Source organism: Jaculus jaculus, chromosome X (genome assembly GCF_020740685.1).
Source record: "Jaculus jaculus isolate mJacJac1 chromosome X, mJacJac1.mat.Y.cur, whole genome shotgun sequence".
Lineage (NCBI taxonomy): Eukaryota > Metazoa > Chordata > Mammalia > Rodentia > Dipodidae > Jaculus > Jaculus jaculus.
In genome coordinates this window covers 134,278,726-134,306,298 of record NC_059125.1, presented here as the reverse complement: position 1 = coordinate 134,306,298, position 27,573 = coordinate 134,278,726, and the positions used below count along the sequence as shown (strand labels likewise).

At 41.7% G+C, this 27,573-nt stretch overlaps 1 protein-coding gene across 1 annotated transcript; it reads right to left on the bottom strand.

Annotated features, from left to right (window-relative positions):
- Nucleotides 1–1,313: 1,313 nt before the first annotated feature.
- Nucleotides 1,314–27,573, bottom strand: Vgll1 (vestigial like family member 1). Its single transcript, XM_004653811.2, has 4 exons — nt 27,363–27,573; nt 14,680–15,099; nt 12,758–12,817; nt 1,314–1,495 (listed from the first exon to the last, which is right to left on the bottom strand). Exons 1-4 carry the CDS (start codon nt 27,571–27,573, stop codon nt 1,386–1,388), a joined length of 801 nt encoding a protein of 266 aa, XP_004653868.2. The 3' UTR covers nt 1,314–1,385.

Below are 27,573 nucleotides of genomic sequence, written 5' to 3'. Positions count from 1 at the left end.
CCAAGCAGAGTAGCTTCGAGGGGTTCTGAGCAGGTAGCCTGACTTATGCTTCTTTATAAATTTGGAAATCTAAATGAAGGGGCACTTAGTTGGGATGTGTATCATCAGCAGATTTCAGTGCATAGCAGAGATCTTGATTGGTTGGTAAGCACACAGGAAAGGTGCACAGACTTGGGAGTAGAGTTTTCTATACTGTGCAAGTCCTTTCCCATGATGCATCTTATTTTAATCATATATATATATATAAACTACTAGGCAATATGTTTATACAATAATTTCTCAATAAAAAAAAAACACAAAAAGAAATGAGGTGTTACCAAGAGGGGATGCTAAGAGGAGTACCATATCATTGTCTAAAGCAGCTATATGTGCAGCCTGACACAGGTAGGCGTCCAGGGTTGCCAACAGGTCATTAGATACATTGTAAGTAAAGGAGTGTGTTTATTGTCCAAGCCAAGCCACTTCTTAGGGTTACTAAGCTATTCCTTATGTTTCTCTACCTCAAAATTGATGAGCTCTGGGTTGAGAGAGGAACCCTGCCCCAAGTAAAGTGGAGAGCAATCAAGTAAGACATTGATGTTGCTCTCCGGCCTCCACATGCACATGCACCCGTGTGTACTCACACATATGCAAACATGCACACATGTAAGCAACTGCCTTTAGCTGCTGAGCCAGCTTACTAGTCCCACAGTCACTCCAAAAGAGGATGTCCAAGGCAAAAGAAGAGAGTCAGTGTCAGAAATGTGATGATGGAAGAGTTTTCAGAGAGAAGCTGGAGGCAGGAGGCGAGGAGACAAGGAATGTAGCAGTCTTTAAAAACTAGAAAAAGCAAGGAATAAGCTTCTTCCCTGGAGCCTCCAGTAGGAACCAGCCTCAGTTTTAGCCCAGTTAGACCCAGGTACAATGACTTCCCATCTCCATAATTCAAACATAATAAAGTTGTGTTGTTTTAAGCCACAAAGTTAGTTCTAAGCTGTCACTGTGGCAACAGGAAGCTGGTACGCTGAAGTACCATGAGGCGAATAGCATCAATGCATGTCGATGTTAGCCACAAAGAGCCTGAGTCTTAGTCTATGGAAGAGCTGAGGGGTATTTATTTGCAATAAACCCTTCAGGTGATCCTTCCAGTGGGGACTTGGGGAACCCTGGTGTTGTATTATATGGATCTGTGGTTTTAGTCGTCTCTTGCCGGCCGGGAGGGTGGTCTAGGATGGTGACTGAAGATATGGCTGGGAGCTGACTTGGGTGTATATCTGGCATCAACTTTAATTGTACCTCTTGAGTGACAGAATTTTTCAGCTTCGTCAGTCTGAGCTTAATCCATTTTTCCAGCTTGAATTTCAACTCCTCACCATGCTTGAGAGGCTGGTGTGATTGGCCTTTATTCAATGAGTCTTGGGGATTCTCTCTGTATTTTCTCTTGTAATTCCACTGCATGCTTGTGTTAGCGGGGAGCTCCAGAAGGCAGGGATGTGAGGAGTGTGGTGCATAACACCTGTGAAGGACAAGAGAAGGAGGAAACAAGATTTAGCAGGGACTCAGATCATGATGAAATTTTTAAAATCTTTTTTAAATTTTATTTTATTTATTTATTTGAGAGCAATAGAGAAAGAAACAGGCAGAGTGAGAGAGAGAGAGAGAGAGAGAGAGAGAGAGAGAGAGAGAGAGAGAGAGAGAGAGAGAGAGAGAGAATGGGCACGCCATGGCCTCCAGCCATTGCAAATGAACTCCAGACACATGCGCCCCCTTGTGCATCTGGCTTATGTGGGTCCTGGGGAATCGAGCCTTGAACCAGGGTCTTTAGGCTTCACAGGCAAGCGCTTAACTGCTAAGCCATCTCTCCAGTCCGCCATGATGCATTTTTGATAAAGTCTCAGGCAAGTCAACAGTTCTGAGTTATGGAACAAATGTTGCCCATTGGAGGAATTCTATATTGGGCAGAAAGGGCCAGACCCTAGTGGTCCTATAGTCACTGGCTGTAGAGTGAGCACAAACAGCATGGCTGAAGTGAATCCTAAAGTGCTAATAGGTAGAATATACCAGTTGAAGCTGAAGGGGAAATTTTTCTTTTAAATTCTCTCTCTCTCTATCATATATATATATATATATATATATATATATATATATATATATATATATATATTTGATACAGGGTTTCATGTGCCTCAGGCTTGCCTGGAACTATACAGCTATGTAGCTGAGGATGACCTTGAACTTCTGATCCTTCTAGCCCCAGAGTGCTGTGATTACAAGTGTGTGCTGCCATGCTTTGTGCATGCTCAACAGACATGTTACCTAATGAGCAATCTCCCCAGGTCTATTTTTTAATTTTTATTTATTTGAGAGAAAGAGAGGGAGCTAGTGAGAGAGAGAGAGTGGGGACAGGGGGGAGAGGGCGAATGAAACTGTACCAGGGCCTTTAGCCACTGCAGACAAACTCCAGACGCACACACCACCTTGTGCATCTGGCTTATGTGAGTCCAGGCAAGTCGAATCTGGGTCCTTTGGCTTTGCAGGCAAGTATCTTAACTGCTAAGCCATCTCTCCAGCCATCCCCAGGCTATATTTTTAAGACAGTGTTTCACTGTTTATCCCAGACTGGCCTGGAACTCATTGTGTAGCTCAGGATGACCTCAAATTTGAGGTAATACTTGTGCTTCAGCTTCCTGAAAATTCTGTTTTGTAGGATGTTGCTGCGAGCACTCTTCTGTGGCTACAACAGCTCTTTCCTCTGTTCTTCGGCAATCCAGACCCTGTCTACCTTTTTGAAACTTAGTAAGCAGTTGTTGATTGGTCTTATAACTACCACATTTGTTTCAAAATACAGGCTCAGAGCTGGGTGTGGTGGCACATGCCTTTAATCCCAGCATTTAGAAGGCAGTGGTTGGAGGATTACTGTGAGTTCAAGGCCAACCTGAGACTACATAGTGAATTCCAAGTCAATCTGGGCTAAAGTGAGACCCTACCTCAAAAAAATCAAAATAAATAAATAAATAAATAAAAATTGGAAAGCTCAAAATACAGGCTCTCAGGGCTGAAAATGACCTTGGGCATTATCTGGTTTTCTACATGGGGATACTAAGACCTGAGAGACAGAGCAATGACCAGAACCCAAGTGAACTAATTCTCAGTGCAAGCCACCATTAAGCAAGTCTTCCATTTGTTTTGAAGCAAACGTGGAGTTTATTAATATTAGATTTAAAAATATTTTCATTTATTTATTTGCAGAGATAGAGAGAATGGGCATATTAGGGCCACTTGCCACTGCAAATGAATTCAACTGCAAACAAATTCCAGATGCATATGTATAGTAGTTGGATTCAGGTGTCCCCACAAACTTAGGTGTTCTGAATGCTAGGTTCCCAGCTGATGGAGATTTGTGAATTACTGCCTCCTGGAGGCAGTGTATTGTTGGGGTAGGCTTATGAGTGTTAAAGCCAGTTTCCCCAAGCCAGTGTTTGGCACACTCTCCTGTTGCTATTGTCCATCTGATGTGGGCCAGGGGCTGATGTCCATCCTCTGCTCATGCCATCGTTTTCCCTGCCATCATGGAGCTTTCCTTTGAGCCTATAAGCCAACATAAACCTGTTTTCCCCACAAGTTGCTCTCGGTTGGGTGATTTCTACCAGCCATGCAAACCTGACTGTGCCAAGGTGCCACTGTGCATCTGGTGCTTTACATGGGTACTGGCAAATTGAACCCAGGGTCCTCAGGCTTTGAAAACAAGTGCCTTTAACCATTGAGCAACCTGTCAAGTCCCTAATATTATATTTTAAGCCAAATTTGGTGATGCATGCTTGTCATTTGGGAGGCAGAATCGAGAGCATCAGTAGAGTTACTTAGCCAGTTCATGGTCAGTTTGTGATATATGAGAACATACCTCAAAAATGAATAGGTTTTAATATAAATTTTAGTATTAGAGGAGAAGAAGAGAGAGTGAGAGTTTTAAACACCACAGCATGGGGGTTTGGGCTTCTCAAGAGAGTTGCCAAGGATCACCTTTTTGAAAAATAAGTGGAGGACCTCAATTTTCAACTAAAATACCTACTATAAGTAAGTATGCTCACCTGCTTCTAAGAATGAAAAGAATTAAAATGGAGAATAGCCAAGTTTATTATTGAGAAGATCTTTGAGATTCCATCTATACATTTATGAGGAAATAATGATAAAATGGAAACTGTTATGTAACTCCATATCCCAGTTCATTTCTAGACACACCACTTATCTATAAAAATTCACAGTAACATATTATTTTAAAATCTTATCACTAAAGAAATGTAAATAGACCATTTCATTATTATTTCACATTCTTTAAATGCAAATTGTTTTAAAATTCTTTTATTTTATTTATCTTGAAACAGGGTCTCATATAACCCAGGCTGGACTTGAACTCCAGATCAACTTGTGTCCACCTCCCTTGAACTGGATTTACAAGCATACATCAATACATTGGGTAAAAAATTATTTTAAATTAAATATTTTAACAAGGGAAAATGATTAGAGAAGGGACATTATTTATTATTTATATGAGAGAAAATAATTTTTATACTACAATTAGCATTTAGTTGTGGAGGAGTGATTTTTATTTTTAGTGTAACCTGTGAGTGTGATACTAATTTTTAGAATAGAAAAGTGTTTAACCATAAGCCTCAGTTGTATCTGTAAATGATGTTCATATTTGTAGTTACATAGTTTCTGTTACCAGAAAATAGAAATAGTTTCCTTTGTTTTGGTTTCATAGAGGTAGGCATCACTCAAATATGTGAGAGTTTCCAGCCCATTTGAAATAATTTCAATTCTTCCAGATTGTAAAATTCAGAAATGGATTTCATTTGAATGAGGAAGTGAAGACCAAGGCAACTGATAGGTGAGAGCCTGCTGGGCCATTGCCAATTGTGAGAGAGAGACAGAGAGAGAGAGAGGGAGGGAGAAAGAGAATGATGTTTCTGGTTCTATTCTTTCTCTCCTTATGAGAAGTTAACAAATCCTCACAGTCCACAATTTTAAGACCTTCATCAATTGGGGGTGGGGAGGAATGCTACTTCCTTGCTCTCCTCTCAACTAGCATGACATCAGATGATCAACTAGAGCACAGTTATCAACTAGAAACCCCACAGGTAGTGCTCAGGCCCCAACCATCCTCCTTTGTACACAAAAGATGGCGTATATTTTGTGAGGAGATAAGTCGGTGTAGTTTTTAATTATAAGCATGAAAAGACAAAGTGAATGAAAGAAAGCTTTTTACATAAACTATCTGAAAGCCAAGTGGGAAAGAAAAAACAGGATGGATATAGAACAGAAATATACATTGGAGATTCAGTAGCAGTTGACCTGGGCAGAGATTTACCTACGTACATCTGAGAAGTGTGGGATCTGTGGGTGACAGAAGTTCTTTTCTCTCCTCTTAATTAAAATAGGAAATTGGTTGTTGCTTGAGCTGAATCAAGGGAGAGCTTCAGGGATTTGCAGGTAAATGTTATCCAATCGCCAAGGCTACCTAGGTCATCAGTTCTATTCGAACCTCTTTTTCCTAAGCAGCATATTAAGAGTTTTATTCTGATGCTTTGTGTTAATTCCTAACACAGATGAATCCTTCTAGAATGAACCAAGATTGTCACATACTTGTGTGATTATATATCCTAGGTGCTAAAATCAGCTTCCACAATGAATTTTCCATCACCTAAAAAAAAGGACATGGCTTTTGAAGGCAAATAACTTTGAGTGGAAATGTACTGACCATGTTTTTGTGCCTATTGATGAATCTAGGAAACATTTGCCATATGTAACACACTGGAAATGGTGTTCTTGACACAGGAGAATCACTATGTTACTGCCAAGGATCATTATTCTACTTATGAAAAGTTATGATCTTTATTTTACAGAGCAGATAGAACAGGTAATTATCTAAGAAGCATCCTCATATTAACCCTTGACAAGTATTTTAGTGGAGAGAAAAGAGTGCTGAATTTATATTCCCAAGTTTTCATGTGGGCCTCTATGACTATGATTATGGCAGATCATTTGCTTTCTCTAAGCTTCAGTATCATCATATATTACAATGAAGATGGTCTGGGGAAATGGATCTGTGAGTAAAGTGCTGGCCACACAAGTACTATGATCTGAGTTCAGATTTCCAGCACCCATGTAAAGATTCTGGGCAGGATAATGCATGCCTGTGTTTATAGTACATGTGGGTGGGGACCAGGAATCCCTGATGCTCGCTAGCTAGCTAGTCTAGCCAAATCAGTGAACTCTAAGTTTAGTGAGTGATCTTTCCTCAAAGAATAAAATGGAAAGCAATTGAGGATGGCCCTTGACTTTGACCTGGCCTACACACATATATGAACATACACACATACATGTACACATAGCACATGCACACAAAGAATGAACCTAATAATACCAATCCCAGGGTTGCTTGGAAATTTAAATGAGATGGTGGATGCAAAAAAAAAATAACTCAATAAACCATAAAAGAAAACCCCTTAAATCCAGAATAGCACCATCCAAGAAAGCATAGTTTTACTTATATTCACCCTCTGAGCTGCTACACAATAGCAGGTCGGGTGTGGATGGGGAGCATGGATGGAAGGAGCTTCCAGGATTGTCATGGGGCAAGTACTCAGCTCATGCAAACACAGAGCTGTCTATTGGAAGGGAGAGATGAATAGCTTCAAGAGATTGCCATCTCCTCTGAAACTATTTGCGGGAAGTGGGGAGGATTTCTGCTGCCATGTCTTAGACCAAACATCACCTTGTTCCTTCAACTTGGGGCAAGGTGCTGTAGATCCACATGGGTGGTCTTAGCATTTCAGTGTTGAAAAGAAAGTATTTCTCAGTTGCTGCTAACTCCAAATGAGTAGCCAGGCCAGTTTACCTTGTTTGTGGAAGCTAGGTAGGCCCCTTGGGGAGTGGCTGTAGGCCTCTACCAAGGTGTGAATGCACACCAATGTGGTGTCTCAGGCTGGAGGATTTATTATCAGAACAAGAGATGTTACTCATGGAACTATAACCAAAAAATGCTCTGAATCCAGCCACAGGCCCACTGTGGGGTGGGGCACTTTGCTCAATTTTCAATCGGTAAGTTCGCAGATTTCTTAACAATTCCATTTGGATTTTTTTGTTTTTTAGCCTAAAAAACAAATTTTCCAAGTAAAGTCTTTCATTCAGTGTGTCCAGATTAAGTCTTTTCAGCTTCATTTTAGACTCTGGGGCTGTGGTGAGGTAATAGCTTTAACCTATTCTAGGTGGGGCTTTCCTATACCATCTTCACTTGGGTTTTCATTGAGGTAGAACAGATGTTGGCCACAATCCAATTTAAGCTGGTACACTTTGGGCTGTCCTTAGTACTTTGAAACAGCTGGAAACGTGAGACATTAAATCTTATGTGCTCAGTCTTGGTTCAAAGGACACTGCTTAGGAGTTTGATGGACCTATAGTTTCTAAGTGACAACAACAGGTGGGTCTCAATGCCCTCCACCCCACCACAGTAGCTCTTTTTATATGCTGGGGATTTGCTTAAGCTTGAAAGCCCCTGCCATAGAGCACAGTAGCTAAGGAAGAGCAAAGTACAACTTGGGGGAGAACATTAATGTGCTCTTGATTCAATGTTTTTAGTAGCAGAAATAGACAAGGACAGTGATGCCTTGAAAACTTCTGGATTCACAGTAGAAAATCATGAGCGGGTTTAGAGCAAAAGAATTCTCTTCTTGAAATGGAGGTTAATAAAAGTCGAGAATTTGGGCTGGAGAGATGGCTTAGCGGTTAAGCGCTTGCCTGTGAAGCCTAAGAACCCCGGTTTGAGGCTTGGTTCCCCAGGTCCCACGTTAGCCAGATGCACAAGGGGGCGCACGCGTCTGGAGTTCGTTTGCAGAGGCTGGAAGCCCTGGCGCGCCCATTCTCTCTCTCCCTCTACCTGTCTTTCTCTCTGTGCCTGTCACTCTCAAATAAATAAATAAATAAAATAAAAAATTTAAAAAAAGTAGAGAATTTTTTTCTTCTCTCTGGAGACTGGCTTCCTGGAAAATAGGATAAGTATAATGATGAAGAAGCTAGCTCTGGAGTCACTAAGCCTGGGTTTCAGTCCTGGACCTCCCAGTGCTTAGCACTGGGACCTTGGGCTACTTTCCAAGCCTATCTGAGCCCTACACAGAACATAAGAATAATTGCTTCCACTGGCCATGGTGGCTCACTCCTTTAATCCCAGTACTCAGGAGGCAAAAATTGGATGATTGCCATGACTTTGAGGCCAGTCTAAGACAACGTGGTGAGTTCCAGCTCAGCCTGAGCTAGAGTGAGACCCTACCTCAAAAACAAAAAGAATAATTACATCCTAATATTTTGGTGAGGATGGTATTAGATGCACATAAAGCCCATATAGTGGTGGCTGGCACACACATCTTCAGTAGATGTTTAATATTATTTTGCTCTTCAAAAGGCAGTGCTTCTATATGTGGCAAAGTCAAAGGATCATGAACAAGCTGTACCTTAGCTTAGTGGGGAGGACGAAGGCCATTGAAAGCAGAGAAAATTGACTCTGGTCATTCCTGTGGTCACACACCATTCAGTCAAGTGGAACCCTTGCAATCATACATCCACTCTCCAACCACTATCACCTCCCAGTTCATTGGCTCAAGTAGTCATAGTCACACATTTTTACATAATCTCCAATCTATCAACCTCCAAAAGTCAATTAACTTCCACTTACTCCTGTCTCCTTTTATTTCTCTCAAAATCTTTGTGTGTATGTGTTCATTGCTGCACTTGCTAGGTTTTTTGGACTGAGGCCTTCTTGCCATAGGAGTGCTGCAATTACAGACACATTATTGCATCCAGCTTTCTGTGGGTCCTGTAGATCCAAACTCAAGTCCTCATGCCTGCACAGCGAGTGCATTATCCACTGAACCATGTCCTTTTTCGTGTGGCTTAGCTACCATGAGATTTTCTTCTAACAATGTACTTGCAAATATCTTCAGTTCCTTTTCCTTATTCTCTATCTTATATTCACTTGCCATGACCTCAACCCTATGTAAACCACCCTGTTTTCTTTCTCTGCATATTACACTAACCTAACATCATCAAGGAAAATCACATAGCTCTGCTGACTGTTCCGACTTGAAATTCATGGTCTCACGTTTCAGACCAGCACTCTGAAATGCTCAACCTGTTTCTCTACCAACAGGTTTGCTTTCCTAAGGCTCTGCAGACGTGTGGGTGCTCTCTTTCTCTCTCCTCTCTCACCAAATGTCCTATAATCTCACTCTTAACTGACGAGCCTTCTCCACAGTTGATTGGAAAAATAGAAGTTGTTGCCTTAAGCACTCTTTAGCCTCATCACCAGCAAGCCTGCAAATCTATTTGCGTCTGAGTCATACTTTTTTGTCGCATTTTCTATGAAAAGCCTTCTTCCTATTGTCAATACTTTTGTATGAGTTTTCTAACCTTATCAACGACTTCACCCAGGAAGTTCTCCCCATCTTCCTAGTAGTACACTTCCACTTTGCTAGATCATTTTTATTACCATAAAACTATCTCTACTATCTGTCTTCTTTTTAAAATTTTTTTTCTGTTTTATTTATTTATTTGAGATAGACAGACAGAAAGAGAATGAGGCCTACAGAGAGAGAGAGAGAGAGAGAGAGAGAGAGAGAGGGATAGGGAGGGAGAGAATTGGTGTGCCAGGGCCTCCAGCCACTGCAAACGAACTCCAGACATGTGCACACCCTTGAGCATATGGCTAATGTGGGTGTTGGGGAATTGAGCCTCGAAACGGGGTCCTTAGGCTTCATAGGCAAGTGCTTAACCGCTAAGCCATCTCTCCAGCCCCTATCTGTCTTCTTAAAGAGACATCCTCCAATTCTACTAGTTTATCTATTTATTCATTTTAATTTGTTGTGTGTGTGGTGTGCATGGATGCATATCTGTATGTGTGTAGGCTCACATATTTGCCCGTGCATGTGGAGGCCAGAGGTTGATGTCAGATGAATTCCTTGAATGATGTCCAGTTTATTTACTGAGGCAGGATCCCTCACTTGAAGCCACAGCTCATTGATTCAGATACTCTAGCTAGTCAGTGTGTCCCAAGGATCCCTTGTCTTGGCTTCAGAGTGCTGACATTGATGGTGGACCATCCTGCCCACATGGTATTTATGTGAGTGCTGGAGATCCAAGGTTAGGTCCTCATGCTTATGCAACAAGTGCTTTATCCACTGTACCAGTTTCCCAGCCCCAGTATATTTAGTGATTGCCCCATTGCTCATCACTGCATCAAGGCTCAGCTTCCTTATGTCATTGGCAATGATTGTCTCCATTTTCTCATGCCCCATTCATTCTTCAATTCAATCCAACCTGACTTCTGTGTACATCACATCATGCAAACTCGCCTTCCCAAGGTCACGAACATCTCTGTGGTTACAGCCAATGGAAATCCACCAGTCATTCTCCTACTTGAGCTCTTTGCCATCTAAAAGTCATTCACTCCATGTTTTGAAACATTCTTTTGGTTTCTGTTATATAGCTCAAAATTCTAGTTCTATTAAAACACTGGCTGCTCCTTCTCAAACTTATGTTGGTTTCTCATTTCCCCAACATCTAAATTTGGAATTCTTTTGGTCTTTGTCTTCCTGTCTTCTCTATCTGAACCCTCTGCCTATGTTTTCACATCCAATATCTTTAAATGGCATGTACTATGTTGCTGAGGATTCTCCTTTGAACTGCCCATTTACATATACAACTGCTTAAGAGGTATGTCCAATTGAATGTCTATAGGCACCTTGACCTTAACTTATTCAAAACAGTTTGTCTTGCTATGTAACCCAGGCTAGCTTTGAATTATGATCTTCTTGCCACATCATCCTGAGTGCTAGGATTACAGATATGAGCTAGCACACCTTTCTTTCTTTTTTTTTTTTGAGACAAGCAAACAGACTGGAATGAGCAAGCAAGAGAGAGAGAGAGAGAAAATTGATGTGCCAGGACCACCATCCATTGCCATCAAACTTCAGACACATGCGCCCCCATTGTGAACATGTGCAACATTGCGTATTTGCATCACTTTGTGCATCTGGCTTATGTGTGACCTGGAGAATTGAACATGAGTCCTTAAACTTCACAGGCAAGCACTTTAACCACTAATCCATTTCTCCATCCCACTATTTTCTTTTTTTAAAAAAACATATTTATTGTTTTGACAATTCATTAACTCATTCACTCATTTACTGTTGCAAGTACTGGGGATACAGCAGTATACCCCTCAAATCTCAACACTCATAAAACTGACATGCTAGTAGAGCTCCATATATCATGTTCATCCCCTTCTCCCTAGTAATGCAGGATAAAAAGACATGGTAAATTAAAGGGATGTGGAAAATGAAAAGTAGCTTCTCATTCCAGAATCTAGCAGGGGTCAGAAACTTCAACATAACTAAAAAATCAAAATTGCCTACAGAGGGATGGAGAGATGGATTATCAGTTAAGGCACACCTTATGAAGCCTAAGGACCCAGGTTCAATCCCCCAGTACTGACATAAGCCAGATGTACCAGGTGGCACATGCATCTGAAGTTTGTTTGCAGTAGCTAGAGGCCCTGGTATGCTCATCCTTTTTCTCTCCATCTTCCTCTCTCTTACTCTTTCTCTCAAATAAATAAATAAATAAATAAAATATTTTAGAAACATATGGTTTGGGACATAGTTTGGGGCACAAGATTCTGTCTAGAAAGTTCCATGCTTATTAATTTTTTTTTACTAGTGATCAAACCCAGAGCCTTCATCTGTTATGTAAGCATTCCAAGTCAGAATTCTACCACTAAGCTACTGAGCTATATACCCTAAGACAACTTCACAGTATTATATTTTAAGTATTTGTATACATAGATTTCCATTTAATTCTCAAAGTCCCTCCAGGAGGTGGTTACTATTTTATGCTTGTTTTATAAAATACACACCTAGGGCTGGAGAGATGGCTTAGCGGTTAAGCGCTTGCCTGTGAAGCCTAAGGACCCCGGTTCGAGGCTCGGTTCCCCAGGTCCCACGTTAGCCAGATGCACAAGGGGGCGCACGCATCTGGAGTTCGTTTGCAGAGGCTGGAAGCCCTGGCGCGCCCATTCTCTCTCTCTCCCTCTATCTGTCTTTCTCTCTGTGTCTGTTGCTCTCAAATAAATAAATAAATAAATAAATAAATAAATAAATAAATAAATAAATAAAAATACACACCTAATGTATGGACAGGGTCAGAAATATGACCAAATTCCTGAGATTAGTAAATAATGTAGAAGGGATTTGAACTTTAAACCTGGACTGTGAAGCTCCTCTTCCTGCATTATGAAATTCCTAATGACACCATTTTCAAATTGAATGTGATAACCAGTGTCGTAGCCCTAGGTTTCAAACATGTTTTCCCTGTCTGCATAGTCCTGAGGTGGCCCTACGCGCTAGCCTAAAAGCTGAACTTCTGGAACAGCTAATCCTCATGGATTTATTCATATGTCTGAATCACTCTGATTTAGTCAAGCTTACATAAAAGAACTCAGTAAAGTTTTTTTCTCTAGCAAAATGAGAACATGTTCAAGAGATTTTATAAGATATGCAGTGTATGCATGGACTCTTGGAAATTGAGGTGTAACCAATGCTGCCCATATAATTCTAAATGACAAAAATAAGGCTGTTGTGAGGTTGAGAGTGTCTTTTCTAGAACAGGCTCTCCCGGTTTGCTCTCAGGGTATGGATCCACACTATGAAAGTTTGAACCAGCTACTTACTTTCATGTGCAAGTCTGGGGCTTGCAGGTCCCCAAGTGGGAGAGGCATACATTTTCTTACCTAGAAAAGAAGACATCAGTAGAAATTAGACATCTGGGACTGAGTTAGAAAGTGTCTAGGCACACCAGGGATACCATATTACCTGCCCTTATGTTTATGAACACCTTACAAATATTCTCTTATCAGATACAAAAAAAGAGAAGCTACTGTTAAGTCCCTTTGGAACTTGTCTTGATCACAGGAAGTGTTCCTAATTAAAGGATCACTGATGTCCTCAATGGATTCTGGACTATAAGCCACCAATGCATGCAATGCAGTGGATACTAACATTAATAGGAGACTGTGAAGTGCTTGCCCAAGACTTTCATGATGAGCACTTGTATGTGAATGGGTGTCTAGGGGTAATAGATAATGATAGAAAAATAGCTAATAATAATAACAGGGATAGGTAATGCCTACATTCTTCTTTGGCAATGATGTACCTTGCTTATGTTGGATGCCAACTGAATATTTGCTCAATAGGATTTAAACTATGTGGAGTTGTTATGTTTGGAAGATGATTCAAGCCATCTGTTTTCTAACCAACTGTTGAAACAGAGTTCCGCTGTGTGTATATTTAGGCGTATATACACAGTTGGTCTCATTTTCCCACTAAATCCAAATCCAGTAAGAGAAAGTGTTTGAAAAATAATACAGGGGTAGCAATTTTCATACAAATTTACCAAGCATTTGCATAATTTTCTCTCTCTCAATGAAGAGAGCTTTTGGAAATCTCTTTCAGGGATGGAACCACAGACATGTATATATTAGAATGTTGCAAAGAAAGTTGACCCTGAATAAAGAATCATAAAGAATCACAGGGGATTAGACTTGGCGTCATGAAATATATATATATATATATATATATATATATATATATATATAATGATTATATATATGATTAATTGTATACATAAACTATAAAACATGTTATTACAAGTGTTTCATAAGAAAGGTAAATTTTTTGGCTGAGTGATTTGCTTTATTGGAGAAAGTATAATTCATTCAATTCTCCCCCATCTTTTTTTTCGAGGTAGGGTTTCATTCTAGCTCAGGCTGGCCTCGAACTCATAGTGATCCTCCTACCTCTGCCTCCAAAGTGCTGGGATTAAAGGCGTGTGCCACCACACCTGGCTTGTCCCCCATTTTTTAAACAAAGTGACTCTTGCTTTCTGATGAGTACTTTGCATACAGTAGGCACTGATTAGATATATATTAGTTGAATGTGAAATAAAAGAGTGAACCTGGAGGGATTTTTTTGTGTGTGCAGGGGGAGAAGAAGTGGTCAGGGAACAGAGCCAAAGTGAGGGGGAGGAACCCAGCACTCAGGAGAGAGCCCAGACAGCCAGACACAGTTGCATCTCCAGACAGCTATGAGGCTGCCTCTCCAGTTGCTTTGAATTTTAATGTGTGAAGCAGATGGTTGGTATAGATTGCCCTTGTTTTTGCCCAGGAGCCTGGCATCAGTGCAAGTTGTCATCCTGTTTGGAAAATAGCGTTTGAGCCTGTAGGTACGTCATAGAGTTCTGTTTTGCAAATAGATTCTTTAGTAACACCCATGGAGGGAAATGTGAGACCCTATGATTTTAGGCATTATCCCATCTGTTTTTCTAAGAGCCAGGCCAAATCAATAGACTTGGGTCACCATTTGAGACCAAGTCTTCCTGGCTGGCTGGATATTTCTAACCCATTAGCCATTAAACTGAATGTCAACAAGGCCTAGTGAAAATATATGAAAACGATAAGCCAAACATTCCTCAGAGCAGACCCATCCATGTCCAGAGTGGCATTGATTAGTCTTAACCTCTCAAGACATGGCAAGTCACATGCAGCCACAACCTGTCACAGACAATCCTGTAAGTTATCTATAGGTACTTCCTTACAGTGGACCGAGCTGTGAGGCTTGCTCAGAAGTAATCCTCTGCTTCCGGCTATCTGGACAGGGTTGCAATCCTCCCTTATGGCAGGTTCTCGAAGACGATTTCGGTATCTGTCCTGCTGGAGCAGACTTAGGAAGGGCTCACATTTCCTATCAGACTGAGGCTCCGGAGTCAGGTGCCGGTCACGGAAAGCACGAGAGTAGCCAGGCTCTAGAGAGGTGGGCCTGGCTGGAGAAGAGAAATGCCACATCTCCTCAGGCTGTACAGAGCGGTTTTTGGGCAGGGACAACAGGTACTGATCCACTGCCTTGGGACCAGATGCAGCTAAGCTGCTGGTGGTGGCACCATTCACACGAGATGCTTCTAACTGTGGCTTTGTCCATGGAGAAGAGAAACGCCACTGATTCCGAGGCATGTTCCCATCTGGGAAGAAAAGATTTAGAGTATCTGTTAGATGCTTTCTTATCCTATTCAAAATGGAAGTAGATTACTGTTTCTGATTCATACATAGTATATTTTTAACTTAAGAAAACATAAAGCTGGGCGTGGTGGTGCACGCCTTTAATCCCAGCACTCGGGAGGCAGAGGTAGGAGGATCACCATGAGTTTGAGGCTACCCTGAGACTACAGAGTGAATTCCAGGTCAACCTGGACCAGAGTAAGACCCTACCTCAAAAAAAGAGAAAACAGAAAAAAGCACTTAAAAAAGAAAACACTAGCCAGTATCCAGAAGCAGCCCCTGTTCTTTCATTGTACTGCTTTCTAGATTTGTCGATATTGTTGATTTTGTCTCATTTAAATATCATAAGTATCACTGGTTATGATTGCACATACTCATACATTGGAGGCTAAAGCAGGAGGATTGGATAGAGTTTGAGACTAGCCTGGGCTAGTTACAGAGTCCTAGGCAATGCTAGGCTACAGTGTGAAACCCTGTTTCAAAAAATAAATCATGAATATTCTCTTATAGCAATGGATAGAGCCAAACACCAACTTTTAAAAATTGCTATGGTCTATTCTATCATAAGACAATAAAAAATCATAATTTGTGGGCAAATCAGTTATTTCCATTTTCATTTATACTAATGGCATCACAGTGAGCATCTTTGTACACACATTTTTATACTTATGTGAAAGCCTCTTAAGGGATCTCATGTAGTTCAAGGCGAATAGGAAGACTCCACAGAGTTTACAAAAAAGAAGGGCTGGGAATATGGCTCTGAGATTAAAAGTATTTGCTTGCAAAGCCTGCTAGCCCAGATTCAATTCCCTAAAAAGATTAGTGAGTGCTTGCCTCACTAACTCACACACTCCTAGAAACTGAAACCTGATTTTCCAGAAGAATCTAAGACATGAAGATGCTGAGACTAGGCCAAGGTAGCAAAACAGAGTAGGCTGGTAGGGACTGGAGCTGGAGCAATGAGTGATGGGTAGTGAAGTGCTTTTCTGGACCTCATCCTGCAAATGCAGAATGGTTGGGGTCAACAAGTGACTTAGCTTCTACTTAATCAGTCCAAGCTCATGTACACTGACTGACAGGGATGGCAACTCCTTTGGTCTGGTAGGCACTGTTTTAATTATGCCTGAAATAGAGAATGACTCCCACATCTTAAATGTCTAGTGTAGCTCATGACATGGATGGAGGTTTTCTCCATTTTCTGCACCCTCTCAGGCAAGAAGAGAAGAGGGAAAGTGCTCTGCCAAGTGGGACTTCAAGCCTGGGGCCTCTCATATATCTAAGATAATGAAGAAGAGGGGACAAGGGTGTGGAGACAAAGCAAGACTGGCAAGAGAGCCTGCTTGAGAAACTGGATGCATGTTCCTCCATAGACGCCTTTTCCAACTGTCCTGAAAGTTCAGTTTGGATTTTGTGTTTGATAAAAAACATTTTAGTGCTAACACAGTGTGACTGAAGTGCTCAAACCTACATTTCTGTGTAATGAAGATAATTAAGGCAAAGAAAGCCCCATCCTACGTGTACCCAAATTCTGCTCAATATCTGAGCAATAGTGATGGTGGCCCTCTTCTAATGAAACCAAGGGCGAATGAATACATTAGGAAGTATTTCCAAGGGTGACTGTTACTTCTAAAAACTGATTAACTCCAGTCACTAGCAACTCAGGGCACTGTGTGCCCTGAAACAGAATGATGAAGCAGATTTCATATAATCAGTGTCCACGCTTCATATTGAATGAGGGTACTGCATGTCCTCAGCACAAATTAAAAACAAAGTGTAGCCTATGACAACTGGACAGTCTCTATCTGGACTGGCCTGATGGATCTCATACATATGACTAGGGTGTTCACTGAATGTTTGAGATGTGGAAATCAGGGCTACAAAGGGTTTTGAATATTAAACTGTTTCCTTTCCAGAGCTCCCTGCCTGAAATGTTAAAGGGAGTAGAGAGTGTGCTACTGTTCAAGGTTCTCTATGGTCATTGGGTCCATCAAAGTACAATTTGAGTGGGAGCTTATGGGGATGCACAAAGTCTCAACCCTGAGTTCACAACCTGGGAACACCTACTTTTCCAGATTAGGCTTGGGTGCTGGTGGCCCATAGACTAGAGACCTTATTTCTGGGTAAGAGACTCTCATGCTTCTTGGGACAACTATTCCATTAACTCTGTCCATCAAACCTATGGGCAGGGTCAGACATCAGAACCATACCTTGGACTGTCTCAAGGTTACTGCTGCCACCAGAAGTGACTCTGGTGTCATACTTACTCAAATGACCTTCTTACTTACTTCTGGGTTCATGTGTGAGAGAACATCAGGGGTAAATTTGATTCTTTCTTAAATCCAGAACCCTATGGATGAACCAAGGGCAGATGGACATTTGTATCCTGAGATACTCAGAGTAGGTTGGGACTTTTATTTCAGTAAAAATAAAGGCAGCTTCTACTCCATGTATTATAACCCTGGACATCTAGACCCTACCTGTTAGTCTCCTTCATGACTCTAGGACTCTTGAGGCCCTGGTCCTAAGACCAGGCATGTCCACAGAGTACACTTCCCATTTCCGAATTTTTAGGCAAAATTGGCAGGTCATTTCCCTTGCCTCCCAAGAATGCCTAAAGATGTCACCATTCCTACCCATATGCCTTTCTGGGAGCCTCAAGACCTTCTTTTGGTACTGAAAAGTATGTGCCCATCCTACAGAAGTTTCCCTCCTCTCCATGCTTGGATGGTGGACCTGACTTCCTTTTCCAGACTAGTTTCTGTGCATGCAAACTCAAATGTCATCTTCTCTGAAAATATGCTCTTTCTATGGCTACATCTTGTTTATTTCCTTCATAGCAGTAGTTCCATTTGCATTGAGTTAGATCATTTCCTATTGTCTGTCACCATATCCCTGGAAATTCTCACCATTACTGATACATAGTAGATCCGAACTAAGTATTCCAATAACTGCACACACACAGGTACAGTCACATATATGTGAGCACATGACACACAAACACATTTCAAATATGTACCTCCACTCGCAAATATGTGCATGCAAAACACACATGCATACCCACATGCCTATGTGCATGCACACTCCCCAGCAGGCCTTTATCTATTGAGGTGAGCAGAATGGAAAGTATTTAAGAGACAGACTTTGAAAGAAGACAGGCTTGGGGTCCACTCCAGATTTTCTATTTCCTAGCTATGTGACACTGAGCAAATCCTTTCCCACTTCTAAGTATCTTGAGACTGTTATGAGATTGTATGAGACAGTCTGTACACAATGCCTGGTGTACAATAGTCACTTAATAAATGGTACCAGTTGCTGTTATTATTAGTAATTTCAGTTTATAAACCAAGTTTGGGTTTCTTTATCAGTTTGCAATACTCAGCATAACTGACTCAGAAAAATGAAAGATGATAATTAACATATGAGGCCTAAGACTCTTTCCTGCCATTTATCACATAGTACCAGAATAGGAGAACCACAAAAAGACTGTTCCAAGAAGCCCACAGTAGCAGTGAAAACTACAGTGCTTTGGGGCTACTGTTGAAGATGGAGTATACACTGGCTATAAGTCATTTCATAAATCTTTGCTCCATCTATGTCTATTCCCAAGGAAGAAGTAGGCAGTGACAATTTCTCAGTAGAGAATAGCTTTTGTTGACTTTGCACTCACTACACTCTACTTAGCACTCTGCATACATACACGAGTTTATGATAGCTCATAGAACCCCTGTGAGAAAATAGAGACTCAGAGTGGTTAAAGGCCACAGAGTTAATACATAGTAGTGTTGTCTGATTGTAGACCTCAAACTCCCACTGGCCATATGTCCCCAAGTGTCACAGAGCAGAGCATGTAGTAAACTGGGCACTTTCATAAACTACTGATGCTTCAGGAATAGCAGACTGGCATGCCATTTCTTTGGAGCAATTATATATTTATCACAATCTTAAAATTTGTATGCATACCCTTTGACCCAGTACTACTATTTTCTGTTACAATGGCAAAATGCCTGAGAGTGGGTAATTTGCAAACGGGTTGATGTAGTTCATAATTTGTGAGGCAGATAGATCAAACAGCATGACACCAGCTTTGGTGAGTGCCTCCTTGCTGTATAATCCATGCGGTGACTGGCCTAATTTCAGGAGTGTGAGCAACAGAGACAGATCACATGGAAAGAGAGGAAGCCAGGAAGCTACTCTGGCATCAGTCTCATTCTTTTATGACAGAGTGCTCTCTTGAACTAACTCAGGATCTTAGGATAATTATTTCCATCTCTTCTGAGGGGAGTGGCTCCAGTGACATCCCACTATGGTCCATCTCTTAAAGTTTACACCACCTCTATGGTTGGAAAAATGGCTCAGTGGTTAAGTGCATCTCCTGTACAAGCATGAGGACTTGAGGGGGTCCAACACAGCCCAAGTTTGAATCTCCAGAATGCTTGTAAACAGCTGGGCATAGCCACACACATCTGTAACCCAAGTCCTGTGGGAAGCAGAAACCAGAGAATTCCTGGAGCTGGCGAACTGCAAGCTTTGGAATCAGTAAAGGCTTAAGGGGAAGGTATTATAGATATGTAATTAGAAGGGCAGAATACTGGAGGTGGAATGGTCTAAGTGGGATCAGAGGAAAGGATGGAAGAGGAGGGTGGGAGAATGGTTAATTAAAATGTAAGATGTCATGAATAAGCTATATGGAAATCTACTTCTTTGCTAGCCAATAATATATGTGTTTAAAAAGAGAGACTTTGGGCAGAAGCATCCAATGGTGGATCATGGTGAACCTAGAAGCCACAGATTGTTATTAGAAAAATATCAGTGTCGTGGGCGGGATACATTCAACGAGTTGTTGGCCAGGGAGGCCCCTGATGCCCCCCAAACATTACAGGCCTATGTCCATCAGAACTCGATGGTAAAACCCAATTGCTGAAAACTTCACATGCTTGGGCTGCAGGATGCTGAGAAATCAAGATGGAGTTGTGCTGGAAACCTCCTCCCCATTAACTAGCTGTCAGAATGCTGGAAAGAGATATGCAGCATGCAGCCTTTTGGAAGAGAAGAGTCACCAGTGGTGTTAACCAGCCGTGAGCCATACAAGTCATATGGCTGGCCAGCCAGGCTAAATATACCAACTGGTGATTGGACTGAAGGCCTACTCCGCAGGAGGCAATTCCTACCTGGCACTGAAATCCAGTAAAAAGTCTATATCTGGGGAGATCATAATCCCTAGGGGAGTAATAACTACTGTTTTCTGGCTAAATTGAAAAAATTATGCCCTCTAAACACTTATGTTTACATCCACATATTAATGCTACTATCACTTTTAGTTAGAGGAGCTTCTCTTCTCAGATGTCATTGACCACTGGGGTAATTCAAAACTTACCATAGTGCTGAGAAGAAGTGACAGTGGAGTGTTCAACACTAAGTGAAATATCTCTGTCATAACGTCCAAGGCTCAGGATCCATTGTTAAAGAGGTGGTGGAAAGAATGTAAGAGGCAAAGCAAGGGTATGTCTCTTTACAGTGCTGTTTCCAAATGCAAAATGTCCTTGATATCCATGGCCTTACAGTACCTGACACTAGCTACGTAATAGAAGGAAAAATGATGACATCAAAATAGAAAAGAAACTCATTGGAAAGAGAAGGGAATCAATGAAGGATGAATTTGGGAGGGGGAAATGGGAGGGTGAGAGGGAATTATCATGGGTTAATGTCTATTCTTAAGGAAGTTGTCACTTAAAAAAGGAACAGGTGGCACGCTGTAGAGGTAGATGGCTTAGCGGTTAAGGCACTTGCCTGTAACATTGAAGGACCCAACTTCTGTTTTCCAGGATTCACATAAAGCCAGATACGCAAGGGGTCACAGGCATCTGGAGTTCATTTGCAGTGGCTGGAGGCCCTGCTTCACCCATTCTCGCACTCTACCTGCCTATTTCTTTCTTTATCTCTCTCTCTCCCTCTCTCTCTCATAAATAAATAAAAATAAAAATATTGAGAAAAGCTGGCAGATGCTGGAGAGATGGCTTAGCAGTTAAGGAACTTGCCTGCAAAGCCAAACAACCTGGGTTCGTTTCCTTAGTATGCATGTAAAGCCAGATGCACAAAATGGTGCATGCATCTGGAGTTTGTTTACACTGGGTAGAGACCCTGGGCATATCCTCTCTCTCTCTCTCTCTCTCTCTCTCTCTCTCTCTCTCTCTTCTCTCAGTCTCTTTCTGCATGCAAATAAATAAATATTTTTTTAAGAAAATCAGGCAGGAGAGTGATGGAGGAAGACATCTGATGTTCTTTTCCAGTGGCCACAAGCTAGTGATGGAGCACCACAAGTGAGTGCATAGGGTGTTACATCAGCACAGACACATGCATGCATCATACCCACAATCACACCCATACCACACCCACTTACATGTGCATACACAATAAATAAAACATGCCACTATTTTGAATACCATGCTTCCAACACATAACACTTTGTTGAGGAGACATTGAAAGTATATCCAAACTCTAATCTCTAGTAATTCCACTTACAATAACTCATTTTAAGTATATAATCAAAAATTAATGCAAAACTTTAGGTATGAGTGTGTTTAAAGTGATATAGGCAATATATGAAAAAGTCAGCAATAATTTAATAAATTTGATAAGTAGATAAAATTATATGCTTGATCTATAAAATGAGGTCATAACAAAACATGTATTGACATGGAGGCATGTGAAAAACTTATATAAGAATTATGTGCAAAGCAGTGTCATGCTTACATTCACACAGATTCACATGTAAAAGTTGGGATGCATGCAGAGATTCATGTGTAAAATTTCAAAATAAACATATTTTGTTTTTATAATTACAGAAATCTATATGTTGAGACAGTCTATGTTACCCATACTGAACCTGAATGCTTGGCTTGAAAAGCACTCCTTCAGCCTTAGCCTCCCAAGGACCTTGGGTTTAAGGCATACACTGCTACACCTAAGTGATTTTTCACTCCCCAAAATTAAGAAATCACTTGACCAGTGAATAGTCAAAATGTGAATCACAGCCATGAAGACCAATACATAACTGATTGATTTCCCCTTCTATGTATTCTTTCTACTTTTCTCCCTTTCATTTTTTCTAATATTAGTCCTGCTTTATGACAAAATTGAAACAAAGAATCCTCTGAAAGCACACTCATACATACACCACATAAAACACATCTTGCACCATGAAAGCCCAGCTTTTGGCCTGTCCAGTCTTCATACTTGACCTTTCCATCTCTACCCTAGTGGTTGGTAGTACTTGTCCTTTATCATCCCATTTACCCCAGGAACAAAACATAGACACTTTCAACTAGCTAAGGTAACAATAATACCACAGAGGGATAGCTTACAAGAGACAATCCTACTTCAGGGCACTGAAGAGGCCTGCTCAATCTTACTCCCTCCCTCATAATCACCTCCCTGGGATACATAGTCTATTTTTTGCTAGATATTCAGATTACTTTTCCCAACCAAAAGTGGGCTTCAAATGCAAGAACTGGTCCAGTATCTTGAAAATGGAGGAGCTTGAATCATATATATCAGGCAAGATTTTGGAGAAGGGACTTGACTATGAATCTCAGTTTCCTTACCAGAAATGCAGACATAATGATAATAATAAATAAGGTTGGTGTGATGGTTCAATAAGATGAGTTGTTCAGGCTGGAGAGATTTCTCAGTGGTTCAGGTTCCTATAAAGCTTGATGACTCAAGTTCAAGTCCCCAGTACCCACATAAAGCTAGATGCATAAAATAGTGCATGCATCTGGAGTTTGTTTGCAGTGGCTAGAGGCCCTGTTACACCCATTCCTTTTCTCTCTGTCTCTCTTCTCTCTGTTTCTTTCTGCTTGTAAATAAATAAACATTTTTTAAAAGTGGTGAGCTGTGCTATTGCTCCTGCAAAGAGCCTGGCATCCAGGACATTGTTAGTGTTGACCATTACAAAATTCACTCTAGTCCTTATGAGTATTGAGCCTTTTGCAGAGCTGCTATCAGGGTCTCCAAAGGCAATATAGTTGAGTCAAGAGAGTGGCTCTGGAGTCCACTAGGCCTATGGTTCTATTCTGTTACTCACTGGCTGTGTTGCCCACCTTTAGACACTTATTTGCCTGGGCTGCAGGGTTCCTCCGCTGTAAAACAATGATATTCATATTCATTCCAAACTGGTTTTATGAATACAACCAACATGCAAAAAACAAAACAAAACAAAACTGGCAGAGTTTTCACAAACTAGGTAATGAGCACCCAGACTGAATACAAAAGATGACTACCACATCAGAAGGGCCCGTGGAAGCCTTCTCAGTCACTAAATATATTCAGGTTCCTTTCCCTTACTGGAAAAGGAAGGCATGTCATCAGTATTTACAGGGCCATAATCGCCAGGGCTATAGTTCTCATAGCTAGTCACACTGAAAGAGAAAACCAGCATTTTTCCCCACTCCACTATCCATGGCTAATGGGAGGGTGGAGAGAAGGAGTTGAGCAGCCCTTGAGAGTGGTTATAGTGGACCTCTGTAGGCTCAGCACCTCCTCACCTTCTCTGAGAGCCCTTGAGAAACCCTCTCTTAGCCTGCTACCAAGTCTGAGGGCACACTTAGGACTAGGGCTGGGGGAGGGGATAGGAAGGACATTAAGATGTGCACCAGGACTGTACCCCTCCTCCTCCAAGACATCACTGCTTCCTCAGTTACTGATTCTGAAATCCCCAGTGTCTTTTAAAAGGGTAGATAACTCAAAGACCTCTTCAGCTTCTGTTTTCTTTTTCAGAGTACAGCCATTGTAAATATGCACAGGTAAATAAAAAATAACTTGATATGGGAAAAGAAGTCAGGAAATTTAGTGGCATTTCCTAGCTATACAGCTCTCTGTGTTTGAGCTTTGCATATTTGGCTTGACAGAGTGGCCTTAGAATGTGGGCAAGTCTTCAGTAGGCATCTATGAATGGAGGCCTGTTCTCCTCAGCTGGCTGAGCTGGGGCCTAGTGGTCTGGGGCTGGCTTGAAGGAGCTAAGAGAACACTAAGTAAAAGTCAGTAATGAAAGGCCACTTTATCGATTCCCACCATGCTAGAAGCTGTCCATGTGTCATATAACTCCTCCAGCAAGAACCTCTTCAAGCCTCAAGTCCAGACTTCTTTCATGAAGCCCTCCCTTGAGGCAGTGGAGCTTGGGAGAAACTTGACTCCAAGCTCTGATAAGAGAGGTCTTGAGGGAGACTTTTCTTCACTTGCTCAACCAGCTGACAAATACTTGCCTAGCCCACACCCCTGAGAGAGACCACATATGCATGGATAGCTAAATGATTTGTGAGATTTCTACAGGTAAAACACAATACTAAGAAGTTAAGTAGAGAAGAAAGCTGTCTCTCTTTGGCCTGTAAGGGCTAGCTTGCCTAGGAAATGGCCACGCTCAGGCTCCCATAGTGGACAGCAACTCCTCAGACATGCAGGGTGAGATCAGAAGACACAGAAAATGCTGAAGCAGCCACACAGCAAAGCCTATGACGACTTGGAAGCTCATGAGAGAGGTCTAACACATTCATCCTAGTCATGCGAAAACACATGTCAGGCTATAAGTACAGCACTTGCTACTTGGCATACATTTTCTCACTAACTCCTTAAAAATGTCATCCTGTGGTTCAGTGACACTCAATTTTAGCAGTGAGGGAACTGAGGAGCAGGCAGATGAAGTGATATGCCCTGAGAGCATACTGTTAGCAAGTAGTGGAACTGGCCTGTCAGCAGACTGTCTGGTTCTAACCCTATGCATCACACAGTGAGCCCTCTCTACAGTGACCCTATCTATGGGTTTTTTTGTCATTTTTTTTTTATTTGAGAGCGACAGACATAGAAAGACAGATAGAGGGAGAGAGAGAGAATGGGCGCGCCAGGGCCTCCAGCCACTGCAAACGAACTCCAGACGCGTGTGCCCCCTTGTGCATCTGGCTAACGTGGGACCTGGGGAACCGAGCCTCGAACCGGGGTCCTTAGGCTTCACAGGCAAGCGCTTAACCGCTAAGCCATCTCTCCAGCCCCTATCTATGGTTTTGATATATATTTTTATTTTGCCTCGGCTTTCCCTGTTGGCACTTCTACCTCTCCTGATATCTTAGGAGAGTAGAGACTTAGCTTGACTATGGCATCTGCAGGAGGGATTTTTGGGAGATTCTTGCTGATAAGATAAATTGATCAGTATGGAGTCCCAGTGTAAAATCATGGATGGCTTTATAAAAAAGGGGAGAGAGACAGAACAGAGACTGTATTTACCTTCCTGGTCTCTTTCCTTGTACTGCCTTGAGACTGTTAACAAGAAGGTGATAAACAGATACAGGTCCTGGACCTTGGATCAGAACCCTGAGCCATAACAAACCATTTTCGATATTTGCAACATACCTAGTCTATGCCATTACGGTGTTAGCATCAGGAAGTAGCTTAAGACACCCCATCTGTTTTTTTTTAAGTACTATGCGATCCAAATCAGAGTTTCATTCACTCACATAGTATTCATTGAGTGACTTTCATTGAGTCTGACCTTGTGCTAAGTTCTTGGAAAATAGCAACTAAAAGACTGACTGTGTCTCAGCTGCTATGGAGTTCAGAGTCCAAGGAGGTGAGAAGGAGTCAAGAAGGAAACACACAAATATGTACTGTGCTTGAGGGGTGACAAATGTTAAGGGGGAAACAGTAAAACTAAGTAAGAAGATGAGTAACGACAGGATAGGTGCTTCAAATTTCCTTTAACCACATCTTGAAAATGACTTAGAATCATGATTATTCCTTTTGCTCTTATTACTTAGCATACTCTTAGATATCAACTCCCCACCTTCTGACTACCTTCTCATGCACATTTTAGCATCAAACTCATTTCCTTTAGTGCCTGGTACTGTCATGTGATTTTCTACGTGTTTCCCTAGCTCAGATTTTCCAAGCAAACCACATCACTTCCTTGAAACGTTATTCTAGGAAAGAGGCAAGTTATTCTAAGGTCAGTACACGACATACACACTGATGCTTTGTTTATACCAAAGAGCTAAGCCAGGGTGGTGATGTCTAGACTCAGGTGTCTTTGCCCACAAATAGAGGTTTTTGCATAAAGTGTCCCACTCAGATGTTCACAGGTCTTTCAATGGAAGTAAGGCATTTGGCATTTGGTCCTGGCAATAGCAACAGAAAGCTCTTAAAATCAACCACACCCCAGTCCATGTGCCCATTTCAAGAAGGTAACAGGGGCCTGGGGAGATGGCTCAGAGGGCCATCCCTCAAAAATACAACCCAGTTGCTTTCTGACCTCCACACGCATGTTGTGGCATGCACACACTGGCATTCTCATGCACAAACACATGCATACACATCATATGCAGAGATTTTTTCTTAAAGGTAATAAGGAGCAATGTTGAACCATAACTGGCTGGTCAGAGTGACTACACCAGGCTCAGAAGGAACAGTGGGGTCGGGTCCCTGAAGAAATACTTTCAGAAGCCCACAGAAGCTTGTCTTTAAATCAAAAAAGTAAAGGACTAGGATTTGGAAACTAAATATGTTAAAAATGAGTCCAGCCTGGATTATATTCATCTGTATACCAGTGCAATTATAAAATATAATTGTTAATATTTTATGGAGAAAGGGACTCATGAAGGCAAAAGTGCCTAGGATCCACCAAAGACATACTCTGGCCCCTGCCAGCTTCATGTGCATGGCTTCTCTCAAGCTGGAGTATTTTGTCACACATTGTGACATAGCTCTCTTTAGCAATAGACACCTTTGACCTTGTGAGGGGTGGGAGAGGGATGTGGCAAGACTTCACGGGCCTCCCTCTGGCCTCGGCCTTGTTCACCATATTATCCATTGTTGGTTTAAGGAAGGCTGAGAACATCAGCATGGGGTGTTCGTTTATCTTCCCATGGATCCTTTGGTGTTCCTGCCTCGAGGCCAGTAACACTAATAATGCTGATCTTAGCACTTATGGAATTCTCACTGTGTGCTGAGCAGCAAAGCCAGCAGCAAACCCAACATTCACCTAATTGAAGAAATAATGGCATAGATGAGCAAATTTGATTCAATCCTGTCCATTTTAATTTAAACTTCTAAGTTAAAACTTAAACTTCATTTCTCTCTAGGCAGTGGGGTTTGCTTCTAACAGATGCACACATGTTTGAGGGCATCAACTGCCTCAATAGAACTGGTGTTTTAGTGACAGCCTCTTCCCTCCCAATATGCTCACCATTCTTCAGGACCTCTTCACTGTGGCTGCAGGGGTTCAATCCCTCGGGCCTCTTGATGTTGCTCAGAGCTCTGGAGAAGTGCTCATCCACTACACTGCCGATGTCCCCTTGGAAATAGGTGAAAAGGACACAGCGAGCATTCCATTCAGTCTTTATCGGCTTCTGTCTACCTTTGGGCAGCTGATCAGCAGTCTTCTTTATTTCCTCCAT